This window comes from Acipenser ruthenus, chromosome 2 (genome assembly GCF_902713425.1).
Source record: "Acipenser ruthenus chromosome 2, fAciRut3.2 maternal haplotype, whole genome shotgun sequence".
NCBI classification, from domain to species: domain Eukaryota; kingdom Metazoa; phylum Chordata; class Actinopteri; order Acipenseriformes; family Acipenseridae; genus Acipenser; species Acipenser ruthenus.
The window spans coordinates 37,740,862-37,767,598 of record NC_081190.1 but is presented as its reverse complement, the minus strand read 5'-3'; the positions used below and the strand labels follow the sequence as shown (position 1 = coordinate 37,767,598).

The window sequence follows — 26,737 nt, the reverse complement described above, 5'->3', positions numbered from 1 at the left end:
TCTTTAGGGGGTTCTATTATGCCACTTGAGTCTCAAGCACAGTTTAGGATTTAGGACTTCTGTTCTATGCAATCATTGTTATCCTTTTAGGATGCTCAGTTAGTTGCACCAGTAAAGGCTGCTTTTACTGAAGAGCTTTTGTATTGCACAAGTACAAACAGGTTGTAGATTCAAAATGAAACTTTTCCAAATCCAGCTTTTTTTAATTAATTGTCATGGCTTCTAGGTGAATGTAAAAGTTCACAGAAAACAAGCAGGTCTGAAAAGCAGTGCATTAATCCACCATGCTTGGTTGTAGCCTTTATAACAACATAACCAGATGACTCAGGGAATGGGATATGCTATTTGGTTATGCACTAGCTATTCTAGGACAGTCATGTGAGATGCTCTCAGATAACTGCATGGAAAGGAAATGGTACTGGAGGTACAGATGACACGGTGCTGAGTTATACAAATAGAACAAACTAATTGTACAAAAGCTTTTTTTTTTTTTTTTGTACTGACTTTAATTAAGTCGTTTTATTAATTTATACACATGCTGGGACATGACTAGAGTACAGTATGTTAAACTAATAATAATAATAATAATAATAATAATAATAATAATAATAATAATAATAATATGCAATTTGGCATGACCGGATATAACCATTCAAAATAACTAATGATCTTCTAGGCTAGCAAAAGCAGGTATAATTTTTGCTCTGGTACAAAATATACACCGCTTTTTATACTAGTCGAATGCAATATGCTAATGAAAAAATTTTTGTCTTTCCAAACACTGCAGGTAAAAGTATTATCCAGCTTTCCTTACAGTAAATGAGCAAGCAGTCCACCAACAAAATGAATTTGTAGTAATCACAACATCTGAGCTGTTTTTTTTTTTTTAAGATTATCAAAACAAACATTGTTTTGATGACCTCTACGCGTTGCGCTATCCTTACAATGCTCCTGACAGGAACATTTCGTGGTACCTTTGTAGGCACTGCACTTGTTGCAACATCGGCACGCAACGTCACCGTTTCCTAGCCGTCCAATGAGACAGCGCCCTGTTGGCTGTTGGAATTCCCGTCAGCCTTTCGACTGAGCGCTACGTCAGCAGTGGGGTAGAAAGATGGCGGTGTCCATGGACAAGTCGTTGACTGTAGCTGCCGGTTTACTAATATTTTGTATAATATTTAATCGCACTAATGCAGACGTTGCGCCGGGATCTAACGACGCTCCTCACCGCCGGTTTGAATACAAATACAGCTTCAAAGGACCTCATTTATCACAGAGCGATGGCACTATCCCCTTTTGGTTGCACAATGGGAGTAAGTTTATTCCTATAACAATGTATCTAAACACAGTACTGTATCTAGCCAGAAATACATAATGCAAAGTTAATGTCCTACATGTTTTATTCCCCATACATACCAACTAGAATACATTCATCTAACTGTACAGTACACGGTTTATTAACTTATTGCTTCAGGTGATGCAGGATTTATTTTTGTCCAAGGCAAGTGAAGACGTGTTGCGGATAATGCCCATGAATGGTTTTAATAACGGTTCGTACCTTTATTCCCACAACTATTGTTAAATAAATATGTTTTTGTGATGTTGGTTTTCATTGCAGTTATTTGAGGGGCTCACTTTGCAACTGTTTGGCACTGTGGAATTGAAGCATAGTTTTTGAGATGTCTGGCATCTTGGCAAAACTCAGAAGTTCAGTAAAATAAACACGTTTTTTCACCAGTACACACAGCAATGCAACGTCATTACTGAGTTTTGTTCACTTCTGTTTAGGGGACCTGCCTGTGAATTTATAAGTAAAGTATGCTACTAGTTCACGTTTCACTCCTGTGCTGTTTGAAAAGATGGGTCAGATATGTACCCTTTTGCGTTGTTGTACAGGAAGGTTAAAGTCCATACATATTCAAACAACCACCCTCATTGATATTGTGTTTAGGGGGTGTGTTATAGGAGTCAATTCAGGAACTATTAGGTGAATATTAATTATGTACCCAGATTGCTATTTGTAAGGCCCTCTATGTTTTTGAAGTATTCATATTGATTAAACTTGAAGATGCAATGGAACAGTATTTAGATTTGTGCTGACTTCATTCACATTTACTGTAGATTTAAATACTGTACTTGTAAAGCATAGTATGGTGGGAGTAAATAAATAAGGATGCTAGTTGTCTGGAAGTGGAAACACATCCAAAAGTTTCTTTATAAATGTTTCGATGTATGTTTCAGATGCTATTCCAAGTGCTGATCAGGTCCGAATCACACCATCATTGAGAAGTCAAAAAGGCTCAGTGTGGACAAAAAACAAAGCAGCCTTTGAAAACTGGGAAGCTGAAATTACATTTCGTGTTACTGGAAGAGGAAGAGTTGGAGCAGATGGGCTTGTAAATAACACTTACACTTTTAAAATTGTAACTCGCCTGCTTTGTAGAGTTAATTATTTGGTTAATAATATCACCTTTTGAAATAGGCAATCTGGTTCACATCAGACCAAGGACTTGAGGGTCCAGTCTTTGGAGCAGCAGATTCATGGAATGGCCTTGGAATTTTCTTTGATTCTTTTGACAATGATGCAAAGGTTGGTAAAATATATTTTGCAAAACAAGTATTTATAATGCTGGCCCACTCATAATAGCGAAAAGCAAGAAAATAATTACATGGTCTAGAACAGGTGTTCCCAACATTGTCCAAGATGGAGACTACCTTGATGTTTCTCCATCAAGGACCATGATTTTTCTCAAGTGAGGTGTTGCCTGGAGGCTTGACAACTGCGTAAAGCTACAGTATAATCAGATTCAGTTTTATAGTTTGGAGTTCTGTAGCTTAGCCTCCTGTGCACTAACCTTGCAGATGGGTACAATAATCAAAGGAAAAGTGTGAAATATATTCAAACTTTAGATGCACTTGGCATTGCGTTGTGTATGGAGTGCAGAATGCGCCTTATAGCTTGGAGATCGCCGGTTCCATTCCAAGCTATGCCACTGCCGACCGTGGACGGGAGTTCCTAGGGGGCGGCGCACAATTGTCCAAGTGCTGTCCGGGCAGGGTAGGGGTTAGGTCGGCTGAGGAGTCCTTGGCTCACCGCACACCAGCGACCGCTGTGGCTGGTCTGGCGCCTGCAGACCGGCCTGTATGCAATTCAGAACTGTGTGGTGCTCTGACTCTAAGTTCTGAATATGGCTGCACGGCAGGCATGCAGAGCGAAAAAAAGCAGACAGCTGAAGGCACTTTCGGAGGACGCGAGTGCTCGTCTTCATCTCTCCCGAGTTAGTTAGGGGGTTGCAGCGGTGAGCTAGGTTGAATAATAATTGGACATTCCAAAATTGGGAGAAATATTGGAAAATTAATAAATAATTGTTCAAAAAAAGAAGTAGAAATGTAAAGTCAAACATAATTTAGAGCTTTAAACAAGGCCTTACTTAATAGTGTATTGTTAGCCTGGGACTAATCAAATTCATTATATGGTGCTCTTTGGAATGATGGCACAACCCACGTTACTTTATGCAAATCGTCATACTTTGTCAAACCATTATTTAATTAACCACATGCAGATTGCATCTACAGACCGTATATTACAATATTTGTTGTAAATGTTTTCAGTTTCTGGAATTGTTTTAGATATGGATGTCCGTTGGATGTCCACAGCCAAAATCTAAATTTGTATTTATAGTCCTTGTTGTGATCCAATCTCATTTTACATTACATGACAGTAAGTTTTAGACTAGCTGACAAGAATTAAAGCTGTACAGCATTTTGGCACACATACAGTACTGTGCAAAACTTTTAGGCAGGTGTGAAAAAATGCTGTAAAGTAAGAATGCTTTCAAAATAGACATGTTAATAGTTTATATTTATCAATTAACAAAATGCAAAGTGAGTGAACAGAAGAAAAATCTACATCAAATCAATGTTTGGTGTGACCACCCTTTGCCTTCAAAACAGCATCAATTCTTCTAGGTACACTTGCACACAGTTTTTGAAGGAACTCGGCAGGTAGGTTGGCCCAAACATCTTGGAGAACTAACCACAGTTCTTCTGTGGATTTAGGCAGCCTCAGTTGCTTCTCTCTCTTCATGTAATCCCAGACAGACTCGATGATGTTGAGATCAGGGCTCTGTGGGGGCCAAACCATCACTTCCAGGACTCCTTGTTCTTCTTTACGCTGAAGATAGTTCTTAATGACTTTCGCTGTATGTTTGGGGTCGTTGTCATGCTGCAGAATAAATTTGGGGCCAATCAGATGCCTCCCTGATGGTATTGCATGATGGTTAAGTATCTGCCTGTACTTCTCAGCATTGAGGAGACCATTAATTCTGACCAAATCCCCAACTCCATTTGCAGAAATGCAGCCCCAAACTTGCAAGGAACCTCCACCATACTTCACTGTTGCCTGCAGACACTCATTCGTGTACTGCTCTCCAGCCCTTCGGCGAACAAACTGCCTTCTGCTACAGCCAAATATTTCAAATTTTGACTCGTCAGTCCAGAGCATCTGCTGCCATTTTTCTGCACCCCAGTTCCTGTGTTTTCGTGCATAGTTGAGTCGCTTGGCCTTGTTTCCACGTCGGAGGTATGGCTTTTTGGCCGCAAGTCTTCCATGAAGGTCACTTCTGACCAGACTTCTCCGGACAGTAGATGGGTGTACCAGGGTCCCACTGTTTTCTGCCAATTCTGAGCTGATGGCACTGCTGGGAAGTAAGCATGATGTGTCTTTCATCTGCTGCAGTAAGTTTCCTTGGCCGACCACTGCGTCTACGGTCCTCAACGTTGCCCGTTTCTTTGTGCTTCTTCAAAAGAGCTTGGACAGCACATCTGGAAACCCCTGTCTGCCTTGAAATTTCTGCCTGGGAGAGACCTTGCTGATGCAGTATAACTACCTTGTGTCTTGTTGCTGTGCTCAGTCTTGCCATGGTGTATGACTTTTGACAGTAAACTGTCTTCAGCAACCTCACCTTGTTAGCTGAGTTTGGCTGTTCCTCACCCAGTTTTATTCCTCCTACACAGCTATTTCTGTTTCAGTTAATGATTGTGTTTCAACCTACATATTGAATTGATGATCATTAGCACCTGTTTGGTATAATTGTTTAATCATACACCTGACTATATGCCTACAAAATCCCTGACTTTGTGCAAGTGTACCTAGAAGAATTGATGCTGTTTTGAAGGCAAAGGGTGGTCACACCAAATATGGATTTGATTTAGATTTTTCTTCTGTTCACTCACTTTGCATTTAGTTAATTGATAAATATAATCTATTAACATGTCTATTTTTGAAAGCATTCTTACTTTACAGCATTTTTTTCACACCTGCCTAAAACTTTTGCACAGTACTGTACAAGAAAACAAATATCTAGCTTTTCATAGTAAACAGGGTTGACTATAAATGTTTTTGCTTGATGTAAACAAGATAGAATTTCTCTTTGTGTGTCTTGCAATAAAATGGTAATATTTTTAATTTGTGTTAATTTTAGAAAAATAACCCTGCTGTTCTTATCGTTGGTAACAACGGAAAGCTTGTTTATGACCATCAAAAGTAAGTTTAAAAAAAGCTTTTCTTTTTGTGTTATATTACACTTTTTGCTGTCTTCTGTGTTATACATACTGTATTCCTGCAATATCTTTTAGGCCTTGAATTATTTAAATTAGGGTCTAATGTGGATTGATTGAATCAGTAGTTTGTCTTAAGTGTTACATCACTTAGGATCTACTGGTATATACTGCGATAGACTGTCATGTGACATGTCACATGGTGGTGCATTAACTTTATTTACTAATTATTTTCTAAAATGTCTCTGTATTTGGTGTTAATGTAGTTGAGCTTTCCCCCCTCAGTTTTATGGCAACCCTTAATTCAAACATGGGCATGACTGTGTTTTTGCAAACTGAATATGGAAATATTGCATATATTATTTGCATGCTTATTTATGAAGGATATGAATACAATTAATATGGCATTGTTTTGTACTAAACATCTGATAACTCTCTGAACTCAACCATTACATTAGTACATGTAATGGAAATAAACAATATGTTTCTTAGTATTAAATAAAATCTGTTTTTGCATATACTGTACATTATTTCCATTGTATTTGTAAGACATTTCATTTTGTTCAAATCTGCAGTGATGGTTCAACCCAAGCACTGGGGTCCTGCCTAAGGGACTTCAGAAACAAGCCCTATCCAGTCAGAGCCAAAATCACATACTACAAAAAGTCATTGACGGTAAGGTTCCACATTAATTATGATTTATGTTGCAATAATAAATAAACATGAACATCCTTATTATGAGCATGTGTATGTAACTTGAGTGTTTAATGTTTTTTAATTATTTTATTTAGGTTTGGATAAACAATGGATTTACTCCAGATAAGGAAGATTATGAATTTTGTGCCAAAGTGGACAATATGATTATTCCAGCTGAAGGTTTTTTTGGAATTTCTGCAGCTACAGGAGGCCTTGCAGGTTGGTGTGTCTGTGTTATTATCATCCGAGAATCCGGACTAAACGGAATGCTTCTAGAAATCAGCAGCATATGTATGGATTGAAACAAATGCCATGCGTTCTTCACATAACCACATGGTAATGTCAACAGTGAACTAAGCAACCCAGTTGTTAGAATTACATCTATTGAATTAAGTCTCAATCATACCTATTGTATGTAGTTGGTTTGCAGAAAATAAACAGTTTGAACCTGCTTCAAATATACAGCTGTTTCGTGAATGGTCCACTCTTTATTTTTCAGATGACCACGACGTCTTGTCTTTCTTGACATTCAGACTGACTGAACCTGGACAACAAGAGGTATGACCTAGAACTAGCTGGAATTTGGGAGTTTCTGAAGCATGTTAACTTGTAACATAAAGGCCCATATTCATAAAACTTACCGTCTCCTTTATCGTGCCAGTAATAGTGTTTAACATGACAGTATTTCATCAGGTGATGCATAAACGTTCATCTTGCCAGCGCTTTTGGTAGTAGATGGTCTCCCCTTTTACAGTACCAGCCGCATTAACCCCATCAGCTATCCGCCATATTTTTTCAGCCACAGGACCTTGGTATTTCAGAACAGCTGATCTGCGTTGACAGGTACTATACAGTAAAGTGCAATTTGCACCATTTTTATGTGAAAGAAAAAGGAAACTTTTTAATGTTACAAGACCAGAAGCAGCACACAATGGAGTCCTCAAATTAAACTTGTGAGTTGCTTTATTCAAATTTTGCAACAAAAAAGTGGTGTGAAGGCCTTAATAAATCTGGCCTAATGTGAGCAGTCATCTTAAACGACTGAACAATGTCATTGTACTGTATTTTATATTTACAGCCTGTTCCCGAAGCTGAGATTCCACAAGAGGAGAAGGAAAAGTACCAAGAGGAGTTTGAACATTTCCAGCAAGATTTGGACAAGAAGAAACATGAATTCCAAAAAGAACACCCTGACATCCATGGACAGCCATGTGAGAATTGAGTTATTATTGTACTTGGTAAACTCACTGCAGCTTGATAATGGCTTTTTTTGTCCTGTAAAAAAAAAAATATATATATATATAATTTTTTTTAGCAGACACCCTTATCCAGGGCAACTTACAATTGTCACAATTATATCACATTATGTTTTCATACAATTACCCATTTATCCAGTTGTTTATACTGAATCTAGGTAAAATACCTTGCTCAAGGGTACAACAGCAATGTCCCTCACCTGGGACTGAACCCACAACCCTCCGGTCAAGAGTCCAGAGCCCTAACCATACTTCACACTGCTGGCCCCAAGATATATATTATTACTATTTTATATATATATATATATATATATATATATATACAGTGCCTTGCATAAGTATTCACCCCCCTTAGACTTGTCCACATTTTGTAGTGTTACAACCTGGAATTAAAATAGATTTAATTGGGATTTTTACCATTTGATTTACACAACATACTTAACACTTTGAAGGTGCAAAATATTTTTTTATTGTGACACAAAAGTTAAACAAAAAAAAGACATTTGTTGGTTGCATAAGTATTCACCCCCCTGAGTCAATACTTGGTAGAAGCACCTTTGGCAGCAATTGCAGCTGTGAGTCTTTTTGGGTAAGTCCCTACCAGCTTTGCACATCTGGATCCTGCAATTTTTGCCCATTCTTCTTGGCAAAATTGCTCAAGCTCTGTCAAGTTGGATGGGGACCGTTGGTGAACAGCAATTTTCAAGTCTTGCCACAGATTCTCAATCAGATTGAGGTCTGGGCTTTGACTGGGCCATTCTAAGACATTCACGTTCTTGTTTTTAAACCACTCCAGTGTAGCTTTGTCTGTGTGTTTAGGGTCATTGTCCTGCTGGAAGGTGAACCTCCGCCCCAGTCCCAGGTCTCTTGCAGACTGAAACAGGTTTTCCTCTATAATTTCCCTGTATTTGGCTCCATCCATCTTGCCCTCAATCCTGACCAGTTTCTCAGTCCCTGCCGATGAAAAGCATCCCCATAACATGATGCTGCCACCACCATGCTTCACCGTGGGGATGTTGTTTTCAGGGTGATGAGCAATGTTGGCTTTGCGCCACACATAGCGTTTTGCGCTAAGGCCAAAAAGTTCAGTTTTGGTCTCATCAGACCAGAGAACCTTTTTCCACATGTTTGCTGTGTCTCCCACATGCCTTTTGGCAAAATCAAAACGGGATTTGATATGGTTTTTTTTCAGCAATGGCTTTCTTCTCGCCACTCTTCCATAAAGCCCAGCTTTGTGGAGCGTCCGGGTTATAGTTGTCCCATGGATGGTTTCCCCCATCTCAGCTGTGGATCTCTCCAGCTCCTTCAGAGTTACCATTGGCCTCTTGGTTGGTTCTCTGACTAATGCCCTCCTTACCTGGTCACTGAGTTTTGGTGGACGACCTTCTCTAGGCAGAATCGCGGTTGTGCCATATTCTTTCCATTTTTTAATAATGGATTTAACGGTGCTCCAGGGGATGTTCAAAGTTTGGGATAATTTTTTATAACCCAACCCTGATTGGTGCTTCTCCAGAACTTTATCCCAGACTTGTTTTGATAGCTCCTTGGTCTTCATGATGCTGTTTGTTTAGATATGCTCTCTAACAACTCTGGGGCCTTCCAGAAACAGGTGTATTTAATCTGAGATCATGTCACTTTAATTGCACACAGGTGGACTCCATTCAACTAATTATGTGACTTCTGAAGGCAATTGGTTGCACCAGAGCTTATTTAGGGGTGTCGCAGCAAAGGGGGTGAATACTTATGCAATCTAGATGTTTCAGTTTTTTATTTATAAATAATTTTGAAAAATATGTAGATTTTTTTTCCCCACTTAGACATTATGGACTATTTTGTGTAGATCAGTGACAAAAAATCCTAATTAAATACATTTTAATTCCAGGTTGTAACACTACAAAATGTGGAAAAGTCCAAGGCGGGTGAATACTTATGCAAGGCACTGTATATATCTATATATCTCTATATATAGTGCCTTGCAAAAGTATTCAGACCCCTGACTAATTCTCTCATATTACTGAATTACAAATGGTACGTTGAAATTTCGTTCTGTTTGATAGTTTATTTTAAAACACTGAAGCTCAAAATCAATTATTGTAAGGTGACATTGGTTTTATGTTGGGAAATATTTTTAAGAAAAATAAAAAACTGAAATATCTTGCTTGCATAAGTATTCAACCCCTGTGCTGTGGAAGCTCCCAGTTAACACCGATGGAAGAAATTGCCCTAACGAGGACACAATTACCTTACCATTGGCCTCCACCTGTGAACCATTAAAGTTGCTGTCACATTTTCTGGATAAAAACCCCACTGTTGAAGGATCATTGGTCAGGCTGTGAATCTGAAGGAAAATGAAGACCAAAGAGCATTCTACAGAAGTTAGAGATAAAGTAATACAAATGCATAGATTAGGGAAAGGGTACAAAATAATATCCAAGTGTTTGGATATCCCAGTGAGCACAGTTGGATTAATAATCAGGAAGTGGAAGCTGCATCACACCACCCAGGCACTGCCAAGAAAAGGCCGTCCCTCAAAACTCAGCGCTCAAACAAGAAGGAGACTTGTGAGAGAAGCCACAGAGAGGCCAACACTCACTTTGAAGGAGCTACAGAGTTCAGTGGCTGGGAGTGGAGTAATGGTGCACCAGTCAACCATATCAAGAGCTCTGCATAACACTGGCATGTATGGGAGGGTGGCAAGAAAAGCCGTTACTCAAAAAGTATCTGAAAGCACGTCTGGAGTTTGCCAGAAAGCATGAGAGTGACCCAGCTGCAATGTGGGAAAAGGTTTTGTGGTCAGATGAGACCAAGATAGAGCTTTTTGGCCAAAACTCAAAGCGCTATGTGTGGCGCAAACTTAACACTGCCCATGCCTCAAGACACACCATCCCTACAGTGAAGTATGGTGGTGGCAGCATCATGCTGTGGGGATGCTTCTCATCAACAGGGACTGGGCATCTTGTTAAAATTGAAGGAAGAATGGATGGCGCAAAATACAGGGAAATACTGCAAGAGAACCTGCTTCAGTCCGCTAAAAAACTGAAGCTTGGGAGGAAATTCACCTTTCAGCAGGACAATGATCCCAAGCACAAGGCCAAAGCAACATTGGAGTGGCTCAAGAACAAAAAGGTAAATGTCCTACAGTGGCCCAGTCAAAGTCCTGATCTCAATCCCATTGAGAATCTGTGGCACTATTTGAAAATTGCGGTCCACAAGCGTCGTCCAACCAACCTGAACAACCTGGAGTAAATCTGCCAAGAAGAATGGGCCAAAATCACTCCGACACTGTGTGCAAAGCTGGTGCATACTTACCCCAAAAGACTTGAAGCTGTTATTGCAGTGAAAGGTGGCTCTACCAAATATTAATGTGTGGGAGTTGAATACTTATGCAAGCAAGATATTTCAGTTTTTTATTTTTCTTAAAAATATTTCCCAACATAAAACCAATGTCACCTTACAATAATTGATTTTGAGTTTCAGTGTTTTAAAATAAACTATCAAACGGAACGAAATTTCAATGTACCATTTGTAATTCAGTAATATGAGAGAATTGGTCAGTTGTCTGAATACTTTTTCAAGGCATATAGATAGATAGATAGAAAGAAAGAAAGAAAGAAAGAAAGAAAGAAAGAAACAGCTTCACTTGACTTTCTTTCAAGTAACATTTTGTACATGTGCCCCCCTATCGAAGCTGCTGTATTTTGGGTCAGATTTATCAAGATCTTTTACAGAATGCATTTGCAAATTTTTGGTAACAAATATGAAATTGTTAATGTTACAGGTAATATAAGCATACTGGAATTGAGCTGAGTTGTTTCATACTGTAAATGAACTCTGATTGGTGTATTTCTTGCTTTGTAACAAACTTTTATTTATTTTACAAGAAATGGTGCAAAATATGATTTATTGTTTTAAGACTTTTGTGAATCTGTCCATTTTGTTTTGCTTCAGCACAAAATCTGATTTGTAATATTCCTTAATGTGTAGATTTACAGTGATGGAGGATTCTTTAGTTTTACAAGTGGAGAGTTTGTATAATGTGGGGTAGACTCAAGGGACTACTCATAGTTTTGAGCATTCACAATTAAACTTTTCCTTATTTAACAGTTACAGTATTTCATTTCAGCTGAAGATAATTATGAATCTGTTAATGACCGGGAGGTCAGACAGATCTTTGAAGGCCAGAATAGAATCCACCTGGAGATCAAACAGCTGAACAGACAACTGGATATGATCCTGGATGAGCAAAGGCGCTATGTGACTGTAGTAACAGATGAAATCACAAAGAGAGGAGCTTTGGCACCGAGCCAGCCGGGACAGGTACGTTGATTTTGAGATTTTTACTGCGGCTGTGCATACACATTGTTCAGCCTACAAAGATGATTTATTGAAAAATGTCAACATAAGGAAAATTTAATATCTGACTAAATTAATGGCACAAACTAGACAACAGGTGCTAAATCAGCATGGTATATGACCATGAAACTGGTCTGGGGCTATATTTATGCATACCCATGAGGTAAGCTTGAATGTGGAGGCTGTGTGGTCCAGTGGTTAAAGAAAAGGGGCTTGTAACCAGGAGGTCCCCGGTTCAAATCCCACCTCAGCCACTGACTCACTGTGTGACCCTGAGCAAGTCACTTAACCTCCTTGTGCTCCGTCTTTCAGATGAGACGTAATTGTAAGTGACTCTGCAGCTGATGCATAGTTCACACACCCTAGTCTTTGTAAGTCGCCTTGGATAAAGGCGTCTGCTAAATAAACAAATAATAATGTGCGTACACTTAAAATGTCAAAGGTGTTGAGCTCCAATTTAAGTGCTTTTTCTGTATCAAAGAGTTTTGAACAGTTGCAAGAAAAATAAAAGGGATAAAAAAAGTTATGTTTAATTTAATTAAATAATATAAATTGTAATGTTAACATTAGCCAGCCAAATAACTTAATAACATTTAGTACAGAACGTTGCAGTTTGTTCAGCTATGTTGTGCTCATTAAAAAAGTGTGTGTTTTTCAGGTTCCCACCGAAGAACTTGACTCTCTTGTAAAAGTACAGCAAGAGGTGCTTAGAAATGTCAATGATATGAGGTAAGAGTCCTAATGAATCAGTGAAGATTACAAATACCTGACAAGCACACTATGATTGACACTAAAGTTGTACTACCTTACCCAATGTAAAGTCCTAGATTACTGCTGATTGGAACCTGGAATATGTTTGGATATGTGAGTAGCATGATTAACAAAAACGATATACTATAGACGTTTTATTGACTCATTTTAATAACAAACATACTTTCTACATGTTGATGCATAATTTGAAAATGGATAATCTGACAGAGAAATTATGGGGGGTCACAAGACGCTTGGATCTGCTGTTTTTGTTGAAGCTGTTGTTGTTTTTATTATTATTAAGCATGTTTACCGTATGTGTTTGTTAATCCTCCAGCTGTCAAAATGCTTTTGTTCATAATAAGACTAGTTGTTTTTCTTGTAATAGATTTTTTTTTTAATCTCCATAATAATTTAGTAATTCTCCTGTCTTAAATGTTTGTCAGGCTTCATCTTATTGTCTTACAACAATAGTAACTAAAGAAGAAATTTAAATAAATATCACCATCTGCCATATAATTTCCGATAGTCACGTATTTACAGTTCAGTTTTTTCTTGCTCATTTTTCAAATCCATTTAAAATCCTGATCTTTAAGTGCAAAACAGCTACCCCCAGCCTAGAGCGTTAGATCTTTAGTGAGCTTATACAAAAACATATTTTTTGTGTTGGAGCATTCTTTAACAACAGTTTTATTTATCCTTAGTATCTGCTATTTTACAAGGGATTTTTTTTTAAACAAAACATAACTATCTAAAGTCTAAATGTTATATTTGCATGAGGACTTAATTAGAAAATATTTTTTTTCATTTTGTTCCATAGATTATAACGGTTATTCCTTAGGATCTCTAAATTAGGCTATATTTAGGGCTTCTGATTTTCGGTTTTAACCGATAAAACCAGATAAAACACCCCAGATACAGAAAAATGTAATTGGTGGATAGCCAATAAACACCGGAAAAACAGTGGAAATGGTTAATCTATTCACGTTGACTTTACCCTTTTCCCATTCAAAAAAAAAAAACCTACTACAAAAAAAATAATAAATACATTTCCCAGTGCTGCTGGGCAATATCCCGCCTTCCTGACTTGTATTTATCATTGATTCGTTCTGAATACTTTAAACCCGCCCCAACTACTGAATGACAGCACATTCCTACATTTCTATTGGAGACTCCACTTGCAAGATTTAAAACAAGATTCCAATGAGGATTGAGGCTTGCTAGCGGGATTTAAAGCTGCATTACAGTTAAAATATAGAGGATTTATATATATATATATATATATATTACTGTAAAACTTCAAATAATTGCCTGGTCTCCAATACGCGTCGGGTCTTCTGGCAAATATTGTAAATAAACGCCGGGTCTCTGTCATTGCCTTTGAAGCTGAGGAAGATGAGGATTAGCTTGAGCTTAATGAACTGCTAATAAGTGACAGCGATGAATGTGACTCTCAGGATTAATACATAATAATAATAGAAAACGTAATTTAAGGTAGACCTACATGTAATGCATATTTGTTTAATGCAGTTATTACGTTATTAAGTTTTGGTAATTTTAAGCGTGCTGAAAGTAGGCCCGATACAAACCTCTTGGTGTATTTTAACGTGTTTTGTTATAGTAACAATGAGATTAAAGTTTGAGATTAAACAATAAATTATTTTTGATGATACTGCTTTTATTGTTCATTTTTAAAAACATTTTGGAAGTTTGTATTATTATTAATAATAATAATATAATAATAATAATAATAATAATAATAATAATAATATCATCATTGTGCTGTAAGCGTAGCCAACACGCCTGTTTTCTGATATATCTACAGGACTTTATTTTAGTAGATTTAACTACTGTTGTTGTTGTTAACAATGGTAGATCTAATTCTGTTTTTAAATACAAATTCATACTTCTGCTTGTTCATTTTCCAACGTTTTGCATACCATATCCTTGTTAACCAGTGCATATAAAAAGACTAATAATACTTTCGCTTTATACTTGAGGGTGTACAATACAATGCAATTTTGTTATAAAACAAAACTGTTACTTAGTTCCCACTGACACATAACATTTTAGCAAAGTTGCTGGAATGTTGCTACAAGGTTGTATGTTAGCAGCTTCTGACCGCATGAAGCATGTGAAGCTAGTAATCTATAAACACAGGTCTCAAATAAATCGCATGTCTCCAATATGCGCCGGGTCTGCTGGCAAATATTGTAAAAAATAAACCATAGGCGTTTAATTGAATTTTCTCTCTCTCTCTCTCTCTCTCTCTCTCTCTCTCTCTCTCTCTCTCTCTATCTATCTATCTATCTATCTATCTATCTATCTATCTATCTATCTATCTATCTATCTATCTATCTATCTATCTATCTATCTACATATACATATACATATACAGGGTTCTCCCCAGGAATTCTGTACAGCCGGGTGTCAGAACATTATAGCCGGGAGCACTTTTAACGGAAAAATAAACTTGCCTTACCTTAAATATATAATACAACAAATCACCTTACAGTACAACAAGAAGACAAAAAAATGGACTGAATGATACTACCCGAAAATAATCTTAATATTTTTAATAAAGTAGTCAGCGCAAATATAGTATTAGGTGGTGGATTACGCCGATCACCGGCTTATTTTGAAAACCCTGCATTCATTGTCACTACTTTTGCTTTGAAAATAAGCGGCTGTTTTTTTTTAGCAGTCATTTTAACGTTTTAGCTTCTCAAAGTGCTTAACACACAAAACCCGTCCCCTTCAACTCTGATTGGTTAAATGTTGTGTCAAGACATAACATAGCTGTCACATGGCCTGGGGAGAACCCTGTATATATAAAATATATATATAAATATAAAATATTTTTCTAATAGATTATCACTACCTTTAGTTAGTTTGGGATATTCAGTCTATTTAAAACAGTAGGTAGGTGTTTATTTTTAAAATTATTTTTATATGTAATTATTAGTCGAATAAACCGCTACCGAATAAGACCATGTTGCTACCTACTTTCCAGGCAGGTAGCAAATCCTCACTACTGCCTTAAATTTAACTTCTAGCCCTGCTGAATAAATATTAACTTTTCAATTTTTGCAACCACACTGTTTGTAGCCAATTCCAGCCTTTTGTTATAAACATGTTTTTAAAGTTAAAATACTGAATACACTTGACTATAGGAACATTTTCCAGTTTGTGCAAAACATGGTGTTTTTTTCCATGTACTTTATTATTATGAACAATATGTAAAATTGAGAGATTAATTGTTTAAGTTTGCATGTTAATATTTAATAAATAAAAGTATAGATATTTTATAGCTATCCAATCAGAATTTGTTGTACTGTAAGGAAAGTCAGTAATTTATGTAAAATGAAGCAACTATACAAGTTTATTAGTTTAGTATTTTTTTTATATATATATATATATATATATATATATATATATATATATATATAAATTTCAGTTGGATACAGTGTATTTTTAAACAAGTTGTCTGTTGAAATGATCTCTGTTGACTTGAGATCTTTATTTTAACCATTGAAATACTTCTGATTAACTGCACACATGCTGCATTTATGTGTTTTCTTGTTTGTTATGCAAGCTTGTGAGGCTCGTAACGCTGTGTTAAATTGATCTGAAAATGTGTATATACTTTTCTTCATTAGAGTGGGGGAGCAAACCAGGCACAGTTGCAGATTTTTTTTAAGCACCCCCAAAACCCACTCATTTACAATTAATAGATTTATGAGCGTATTAATGATTTGTGTGAATTGCTGGGTCAGACAAATACTCTTCTAGTTAGTAAAGGTACAGATTATCAAAGTGCTTTTTAAAAATAAAAGGAATAAATGGGCTAGACCATACAGAAAAGTATGCCAGGTTAAACAGAAGTGTAATTTAAATAAGAACCGATTTGAGTTATTGTACATGCTTCATCAAATGCAATTTACATGGGGGATGTTTTCTAGTGAAGATATGTCCACATATTTAATTCTTAATTGATCTGATTGCCTTTTCTTTGTCAATCAAAATAGGTCAGCTCTAGTAGATTAAGATTAGATTATTTAATACATTTCCCTTTGTCTAATATAAAAGAGCTTTAATTCTAATATTCTTGGTAAATCTTTCTTGCATGGAAAATAATTAGATTTTCCTTTGGTTACGTACTGGACACAGTATTGTTCTTTTTGTTGCTGGGTGCAGTCAGGTTTTGAAGAAATGTCTCGTTTTACTAGATCCTTGGAGGATTAAAGACTTGTTTTCAGGAGAGAAAAAAAATCCGAGCAGCATCTGATTGCATACTTATTTTCTCCAATCAAATTTCCTTTGTCAGTCTTCTTAAAAGTCATAATCATCTTAGGTTTTATAAAAGACGTTCTCCCTGACAGCAATAATACGGTATAAGAAACTGTAATTTTTATCAGAAACATGATCTTAGTTTTAAGATGTGCTCTTTATAAAGAAGATTAAGTTGTTTTCTTATTTTTAATACTTCAGAATAACTGGTTTCCTAAGGATTTTTGTATTTAAAAGGATTTTTCAGTTTTTGTTTTGTACATTAAACTTTTTTTAATTTATTCTTTTGTTAATCTTAATCGTTGTCCTTCAAGCATGTGGCATTGGGTTTTTGGCATCAGAAAAGACAAAAAAAGGATCCCCTTGTTTTGAAACTTGACATAAAAAAAACTTCATTTAATTCTACTTTTGGGTTTTTATAATTTATAAAATTAATCTTCAGTTGCAAAGTTTCTAAAAATGAAGCAGATTAAATAAATGCAAAGTTATATTTTAAAAGGTATTCATATTAGTATGAGAAGTAATCATGATAAAATATATAATACACTGATTTTATGTATGCGAGGCGGGATAAGTGGATGTCAAAGCTTTACATTTGACTAACCATAGCTAACTGTAAGCTGATCTCTGGCAACACTGTTCTCTTCTGTTAGATCTTGTGTTAGATTTTATAGTTTTGGATTGAGTCATGCAGTGCTGTAGCCTGTTTAAAGGTTATAGTTTATTAAATGGAGTGTTTGAAAGGTCTAATTGTGAAATGTATTTGTTTCAGGAATACATTAACAGAGTCTCTCAGACAAATGGGTAATGTTCACAACCAAGGCAATGCTGCAGGGACATATGAAACTGTCCAGCACTTCAATGACATCAAGGAACACCTTCATGTGGTTAAGAAAGATATTGACCATTTGATACAGAGAAACAGGGTAAGTGGCTTTCCTTCATTTTCTATATTTAACATGATGCAGCTGCTTACATTATTTGCATAATGCATGGCTGGATTTAGAACATGAGTGGTTAAAAATGTGCTAATTAACCTTTGTACAAGGAGTCACCTGTTCAAAATAAGCTTCTTAGCAAAACTTTGAAGACACAAATAGATTTTCACCTTAACGTAATCGGTCTGCACTTTTGTTTACCTTTTAGGATCATTCCACTCCAGCGTTGTGTAGTCTGGTATAGCGTGTGTGGAGATAGATATACATACATACATACATACATACATACATACATACATATATACATGCATGCATATATACATACATAGATTGGTTTTGCAGAAGTATTCACCCCCCTGCAAAGTTTTCACATTTTGTTGAATTACAAATAATATGTGCACAGTTTTTCAAACTAACTTTTTTTATTCAAAGCTGTAGTGGTAAAACTGAACACAGTTATATGAGGAGGAGGTTAAATGTCAGCAAAACTTGCAAAGACAATGTACAAAATGAAATTTACTGGTTGCGTAAGTATTCATCCCCTTAGTCAGTACTTGGTAGAAGCACCTTTTGCAGCAATTACTGCTATGAGTCTTTTTGGATAGGTCTCTACTAGCTTTGCACAGTAGGATGGTGACATTTTTGCCCATTCTTCACGGTTTGTTGGGGATCGTCGATGGACTGCAATCTTCAAGTCTTGCTATAAATTTTCGATTGGATTCAAGTCAGGACTTTGACTGGACCACCCAAGAACATTAATTCTCTTGTTGACTGGGTGGTATGATGCATCTTCCGCTTCTTAATGATGGACTTCACTGTGCTGAGAGGGAATCGGCACCTTTGAAATTTTCTTGTACCCTTCTCCTACTCTGTGCCTCTCTATCACTTTATCCCTGACTTGTTTCAAAAGCTCCTTGGTCTTCATGGTTGCTTTGTTGGATCACTATGTGAGTTGCAGCTTGAAAGTCTATACATACCTGAGGGAAATTATCTACAAGTTAAACCACTTTGAGTACAGGCAGGCTGAAACCATTTCACTAGTTTTGTGACCTTTCAAACAAGTCATTTGCACCTGAGCTGATTTAGGGCTGCAGTAGCAAAGAGGTTGAATACTTTTGCAACTGAGATTAATCTGTTTTTCTCTGTAAATCTTACTTATTTATATTTTATATGCATTTTTTAACTTTATCAATGTGGAGTAGTTTGTGTAGATTCTACATGTAAAGTCTAATTTGAAAGCATCGTGGAGTACGCTCAGGTGCCAACAAAATGTAAAAACTTTGCAGGGGGGTGAATACTTCTGCAAACCACTATATATATATATATATATATATATATATATATATATATATATATATATATGTGTGTGTGTGTGTGTGTGTGTGTATATAGAGAGAGAGAGAGAGAGAGAGAGAGAGAGAGAGAGAGAGAGAGAGAGAGAGAGAGAGAGTGAGAGAGTTGGGGTCCACACCTTTTGTTTGTTATATCTAGGGGTTTGCTATAGCGAAAGGACAATCAAAATGAATGATAAACTGTTTGAGTAAGTTAATGAGATGATATTGTGAATACAAGTATCTTTTCATCTCATGTATGCAGTATTCTGCCTTTGCTTTATTCTGTTCATTAAAGAATTAAAACGCAGTACAGAAACCACAAATCCCAAATTGAGTCTGAACATTTATTCAAAATCAATTGGACACAAATCATTTCAAAGTGCACCAAATCTTAATCCAACATACATCTCAAACTGAGCTTTTATTCCAAATCATCCCAACAGAAAAGTTTGACATGAAAAGTTAATCAGATCCTTGTGTGTGTGTGTGTTTTTTTAATCTATATATATATATATATATATATATATATATATATATTTATATATATATATATATATATATATATATATATATATATATTTATATATATATATTTATTATTATTATTATTATTATTATTATTCATTTCTTAGCAGACGCCCTTATCCAGGGCGACTTACAATTGTTACAAGATATCACATTATACATTATTTCACATTATACAGTTATCACATTATTTTATTTTATTAATATAATATATACACAGACGTGCTCAAATTTGTTGGTACCCTTACAGCTCATTGAAATAATGCTTCATTCCTCCTGAAAAGTGATGAAATTAAAAGCTATTTTATCATGTATACTTGCATGCCTTTGGTATGTCATAGAATAAAGCAAAGAAGCTGTGAAAAGAGATGAATTATTGCTTATTCTACAAAGATATTCTAAAATGGCCTGGACACATTTGTTGGTACCCCTTAGAAAAGATAATAAATAATTGGATTATAGTGGTATTTCAAACTAATTAGTTTCTTTAATTAGTATCACACATGTCTCCAATCTTGTAATCAGTCATTCAGCCTATTTAAATGGAGAAAAGTAGTCACTGTGCTGTTTGGTATCATTGTGTGCACCACACTGAACATGGACCAGAGAAAGCAAAGGAGAGAGTTGTCTGAGGAGATCAGAAAGAAAATAATAGACAAGCATGGTAAAGGCTACAAGACCATCTCCAAGCAGCTTGATGTTCCTGTGACAACAGTTGCAAATATTATTAAGAAGTTTAAGGTTCATGGAACTGTAGCCAACCTCCCTGGGCGCGACCGCAAGAGGAAAATCAACCCCAGAGTGAACAGAAGGATAGTGCGAATGGTAGAAAAAGAACCAAGGATAACTGCCAAAGAGATACAAGTTGAACTCCAAGGTGAAGGTACGTCAGTTTCTGATTGGGGCTGCTTTGCTGCACCTGGCACAGGGTGCCTTGAATCTGTGCAGGGCACAATGAAATCTCAAAACTATCAAGGCATTCTGGAGCGAAACGTACTGCCCAGTGTCAGAAAGCTCTGTCTCAGTCGCAGGTCATGGGTCCTCCAACAGGATAATGACCACACAGCTAAAAGCACCCAAGAATGGATAAGAACAAAACATTGGACTATTCTGAAGTGGCCTTCTATGAGTCCTGATCTGAATCCTATCGAACATCTATGGAAAGAGCTGAAACTTGCAGTCTGGAGAAGGCACCCATCAAACCTGAGACAGCTGGAGCAGTTTGCTCAGGAAGAGTGGGCCAAACTACCTGTTAACAGGTGCAGAAGTCTCATTGAGAGCGACAGAAAATGTTTGATTGCAGTGATTGCCTCTAAAGGTTGTGCAACAAAATATTAGGTTAGTGGTCCCATCATTTTTGTCCATGCCATATTCATTTGTTTTCTTATTTACAATATTATGTTGAATAAAAAATCAAAAGCAAAGTCTGATTTCTATTAATAATGGAATAAACAATGGTGGATGCCAATTACTTTTGTCAGTTTCAAGTTATTTCAGAGAAAATTGTGCATTCTTCATTTTTTGTGGAGGGGTACCAACAAATTTGAGCACGTCTGTGTATACAGTGCCTATAGAAAGTCTACACCCCCTTTCAAAATGTTCACCTTTTGTTGCCTTATAGCCTGGATTAAAATAGTTTAAAAAAATGTGTTAAAATTAGTTTTTTTTTTCATTTATCTACACATCCTACCCCACAACTTCCAAGTGAAAAAATATTCTAGAAATTTGTAGAAAATTAATTAAAAATAAAAACTGAAATAGCTTGGCTGGAAAAGTGTCCACCCCCCTTGTAATAGCAATCCTAAATTAGCTCAGGTGTAACCAATCGCCTTCAAAATCACACACCAAGTTAAGTGGCCTCCACCTGTGTTAAATTGTAGTGTTTCACATGATTTCAGGATACATTCAGCAGTTCCTGTAGGTTCCCTCTGCTGGGTAGTGCATTTCAAAGCAAAGACTCAACCATGAGCACCAAGGCGCTTTCAAAAGAACTCCAGGACAAAGTTGTTGAAAGGCACAGATCAGGGGATGGGTATAAAAAAATATCGAAGGCCTTGAATATCCATTGGAGCACGGTCAAGACGATTATTAAGAAGTGGAAGGTGTATGGCACCACCAAGACCCTGCCTAGATCAGGCCGTCCCTCTCAACTGGATGACCGAGCAAGAAGGAGACTGATGAGAAAGGCTACCAAGAGGCCAATGGCAACTTTGCAAGATCTCCATGCTTTGATGGCCAAGACTGGTTAAAGTGTGCATGTGACAACAATATCCCAAGCACTCCACAAATCTGGCCTGTATTTTACTCAAGAAAGACCACCTTGAATCCCGTTTGAAGTATGCAGAAAAATACTCAGGAGATTTTGTGGTCTGACGAAACTAAAATGGAACTTTTTGGCCTAAATTCAAAGCGTTATGTTTGGCACAAACCCAACACAGCGCATCACCCAAAGAACACCATCCCTACTGTGAAGCATGGTGGACACAGCATCATGATATGGGGATGTTTCTCATCGGCAGGGACTGGTGCACTTGTCAGGATAGAAGGGAAACTGAATGGAGCAAAGTACAGAGAAGTCCTTGAGGAAAACCTGCTGCCCTCTGCAAGAAAGCTGAAACTGGGACGGAAGTTCACCTTTCAGCATGACAACGACCCAAAGCACACAGCCAAAGCTACACTGGAGTGGCTAAAGAACAAAAAGGTAAATGTCCTTGAGTGGCCCAGTCAGAGCCCTGACCTAAATCCAATCGAAAATTTGTGGAATTACTTGAAGATTGCTGTCCATCAATGCTCCCCAAGGAACGTGACAGAGCTTTATCAGTTTTATAAAGAAGAATGGTCAAATATTGCCAAATCTAGGTGTGCAAAGTTGGTAGAGACCTATCCCAACAGACTCACAGCTGTAATTGCTGCCAAAGGTGCCTCCACCAAGTATTAACTCAGGGGGGTGGAGACTTATGATCTTTTCCAATTATGATCTTTCAGTTTTGTATTTTTGATATATAATTTTTTTCTCAATAAAAACTTTTTTCCCCTCAACAGTGTGGAGTATGGTGTGTAGATAAGTGGAAACAAATCCTCATTTAAATGCATGAAACTGAGGCACTGACACAATATAGGCACTGTATATAATGAGTGTGTGTTTATTGTCTTTTCTTTATTTAAATCAGGGGCCAAATGAAAAGGCGACGTGTCCAGATCTACCACCTTTCCCATCATGTTTATCTACAACCCATTTCTTCATGTTTGTAGCAGTTCAGACAGTGTTGTTTATCGGTTATATAATGTATAGGTGAGTATATGTAGTGTTTATGGGAATTCATGAAAATATCACATGCTTTTATAATTAAAAAAAAGTTTAAATATTAAAAATTCTAAAGTAATTATATAGCAAACAAAAGCACTATTTTTATTTTTTCATAAACATGATACCTAACTGAGCATTTTTATTTTACAGGAGTCAGCAAGAAGCTGCTGCCAAGAAGTTCTTTTGATGAAAAGCTTGTTCATTTTCTGTGGAAATTACGAAGAAAAAAATATGTAAATGAGGGAACTTTTAAGTTTTCTTTTTTTTTTTTTTTTTTTTTTTTTTTTTTTCCAAAAAACTAAATTATACTAAACGCAATATTTTGTTTAGATCTAATGAGAAATTTGAGTTAAACAAATATTATTTCTTGGTATGATTGATAAAAGATACATGGAGTTTTTAATGAACAGTTGCGTGGTTAGAAAAAATAACATTTGTGAATGTTTGGTCAGTGATATCCCATCTTAATTTAAATTGGTCATGTGTTAAAACCTCATAAAATCTGAGTAAAACTAAAGAAACATCTTAGTCTTGTAAACAAATATTTCAACAAAATCAATGAATGGAATACTGGTATATTGTCCAAATAAAAGATGTAGGAACATACATTTGGTATCAAGTCAATGCATTGTTTTTTACAAGCTAGGTAGTTTGCAATAATTAATGGAAGGTTAGTACTGTTTATATACATGTGTATGCCTTGCTTATTGAAAAAAAACTACAATAAAGGATACACTTTATACGTTTAGTGTTTTAATATATAATCAATTTAAAGCCTTGTCTTGTACACATTAATTATAAAATAGAAACAGTTTTAAAATCGTTATTGCTTTTTGTGAAACACTTTACAGAAGAATAATGGTTGCAGATCAACTTGTTTTTGAAATTCAAATTCTAACGTAATACACAAGTATATTGACTAAACTGTAGCTTGGATTTGAGATGCAAGTTTCTGTTCTTTGGGAATTGGGTAATATTTTATTTTCATTAATTGTTACATGAATATATTGATTCAAGTAGACTTTGGCACTTACTTGAATCGGTCTCTCATTGCTATCTTGGAGGGGAAGCCTATCCTGAGATGCTTTTTTTTTTGTAATCAACCCAGTCCCTCAGTAATTATTGATTTGCATTCCTCTCTTAGACATACATGTTTGACTATTAGATGTAATAAGGGTCATATTTCTGAGGCTGTTTTCTAAAATTACCTGTAAATAACTAAAAAAAAAAAGTCTTTAAATCACATCTTGCTGAAAACTGCACTATGAATTGTACATTGAGGACTGTTTGCCAGAACGTTGTTAAAACAATAATTTCAGTGTGATAACTTGGGGTGGCAGAGCATTGCCTCAACCTCAGGGAGAGCAGGAAGCCCTCGTGCTGTGTTCCATTATATACTGGAGTACTGCTCATGTTGTTGGTGGATTGTCCTGGCACATTTTGAATCAATTTTATAATGCCACTGAGCAGGTTTATGCTTCAATTTCCATTTAAATGCTATAATGTGTGTATACATTCTAGTAAACTATTTCCCCCAATCATAAATGCTTACTCTTCCATTAACAGTATTTCAAAGACTGTAAGGCTATAATTACATGGCACTACTCAGACAACTTTGCTTACATGTTCTTTTCATGCAGAATGTTTTGGACATTTCAAAACAATAAAAGTTTTCTACTGGGAAATCAAAATGTTCTTTTGTTTTTTTTTCCCATATTGACACTGAAAAAAATTCTGATTTCAGTCAAAGGACAGAGAAAAAATCTATTCCCCTTTTCCGTTTTCAGATTCATGTTATTATATAGCAACCCTAAATGACAAGATAAGCTACAAAGCCTGGACGAAGGTCATTCTATGAAAGCAAAGGTTTGCAAACCTTGTACTTAAGACATTGTATGACAGAAGAGTCACAAATCAGGTTTAAAACCAACATAAAGCCTATACATAGGGACAGGCCTTTTGAGGGCATTATTGAACAGTAAATTAATGGAAAGCCTACTCTTAGGACACCATAGAACAACATTGCAATTGCAATATGGCAGTCTTAAGAGACAAATTGACAACACCTTTCTGTGACTGAAACAAATTAACAATGGAAACATCATAGTGCAAAACAGCTTTAATTAGTCTAATGTAGAATTCTGTGCTCAGAACAAACATTAGACGTGTCTCTTGGTTTATGAAACAAGGCCTTGGATCTAAATACTCTGCCATGTTAAACCCTTTTAACAGTAGCCTCCCTGGCATCTTATGCACATTAAATAAAAGAAGACCAGTAATCTTCTGTATTGTATATACTGCAAGTCAGTTTAGCCATGAGAAAGAGCTGGGATATTGCATATTATTCTGAGTGGTTCTGGGTTCTGTTGCAATCCTTTATCTCTACATCTGCCTTTAACTGGGTTTGTCTGGAGAATCCAAATTGCTGGGACTGAAGAGCTTGCCTCATTCCATTCGAGACGTGACAATGTGACCTTTTCCACTTGTACAGCCCCACCTACTCCATTTTTATTGACGAGTAGGAAGGATGAGTTAAAAGATCACATTGTCACATGAAGTGAATTGAATGAGGAAGGTTTTTCAGTCCCCGCATTTAGGATTTTCCAGACAAGGTCAAACCGAGCTCAAAGCCAGGTAAAGGCAAATTTAAAGAAAAATGGTAATATTATTATTATTATTGATTTCTTAGCAGACACCCTTATCCAAGGCGACTTACAATTGTAAGCAAATACTACTGCTACTGATACTCCAATATTAATAACTTAATATTGGAGTATCAGAGCCCAGAACCAGTCATAAAGCACCATGAATAGTAAAGAAAAAATGGTCTACGGTCAACTCAACAACCTTGTGTATTTTTTTTAATCAATTGCCATTTTAAATTTTAATTTCCACATTTTCACAAGTCATTTTAAGAACATGCTTAGGGGAACTCTTTTAAGATGGATTAAGGACGAGACTTCTGTCTGTAAAAGGGGCACTGTATGGTTGATGCATTTATTACCTAACCAATCAGTACGCTGATTGAATGGGATGTGCACACTGAGTTTCCACTGGGTGTTCTGAGTTAACTTATTACTGGGTGTACGTGGGAGGTTAGGATTGGTGATCTGAGCTGGCGGGATCCAATTGGTGAGAGCAATAGGACTGCATAAAAGAGAGAAGTATTTGGGTTTAGGGGAGATGCTAACTGGTTGTAAACAAACCTGTATGGACAGAGCTTCATTCACAATAATCCAACAACTGATTGTTAAGACACTGGGCACTCCTACAATTAACAATCTGCTACTCCTTGGGGTTAAAAAGAAATCTGGAGTGTTTATTTATTCAAGGGCTTCCACACTAATTACAGTAGTGCAGTCTGTTTTGTTATAATATTTATAGAAAGCTCTTTCTCTCTACATAAGAAAATGAAACTGCCATAATCCATTTGAAAATACTTTTATTAATGATGAAGACTGAAGCAGGAAAGTCTTTAACTCCAATAGGCTTGAATGGTAAGCTTTAATGTTGTATATTATAGACATGCTACAACATTTTATTTATGGTGTCAAAGTTAACTGTTATCATCAGAGGCAGTCATTCAAATAAACAAAAGGAGAGAAACAACAAATTGATTTACTGCTTTCTTATGCCATGCTATAAATACAACTGCCTTGCTTTTACTTTAGGTTGCTGGTACCAACATTGCTTCACTAGCTTTCATAATAACAAAATGAAAGCCAGTTG

At 36.3% G+C, this 26,737-nt stretch overlaps 1 protein-coding gene across 1 annotated transcript; it reads left to right on the top strand.

The window, feature by feature from the left end:
* Positions 1–1,061: 1,061 nt before the first annotated feature.
* LOC117408678 (protein ERGIC-53-like) lies at positions 1,062–24,699 on the top strand. The gene is made up of 13 exons (XM_058995633.1): positions 1,062–1,313; positions 2,242–2,396; positions 2,483–2,590; positions 5,484–5,545; positions 6,135–6,234; positions 6,351–6,474; positions 6,755–6,813; positions 7,334–7,466; positions 11,635–11,828; positions 12,523–12,593; positions 17,677–17,830; positions 22,872–22,993; positions 23,159–24,699. Exons 1-13 carry the CDS (start codon positions 1,115–1,117, stop codon positions 23,193–23,195), a joined length of 1,518 nt encoding a protein of 505 aa, XP_058851616.1. The 5' UTR covers positions 1,062–1,114; the 3' UTR covers positions 23,196–24,699.
* The last annotated feature ends 2,038 nt before the right edge of the window (positions 24,700–26,737 follow it).

What these genes read in the sequence shown, in the direction of transcription:
- LOC117408678 (XM_058995633.1), top strand. Translation starts at nt 1,115, where the DNA reads ATGGCGGTGTCCATGGACAAGTCGTTGACTGTAGCTGCCGGTTTACTA. An exon ending in CTTTTGACAATGATGCAAAG is followed by an intron (nt 2,591 to 5,483) that starts GTTGGTAAAATA and finishes TGTTAATTTTAG; the next exon opens with AAAAATAACCCTGCTGTTCT. An exon ending in ACTACAAAAAGTCATTGACG is followed by an intron (nt 6,235 to 6,350) that starts GTAAGGTTCCAC and finishes TATTTTATTTAG; the next exon opens with GTTTGGATAAACAATGGATT.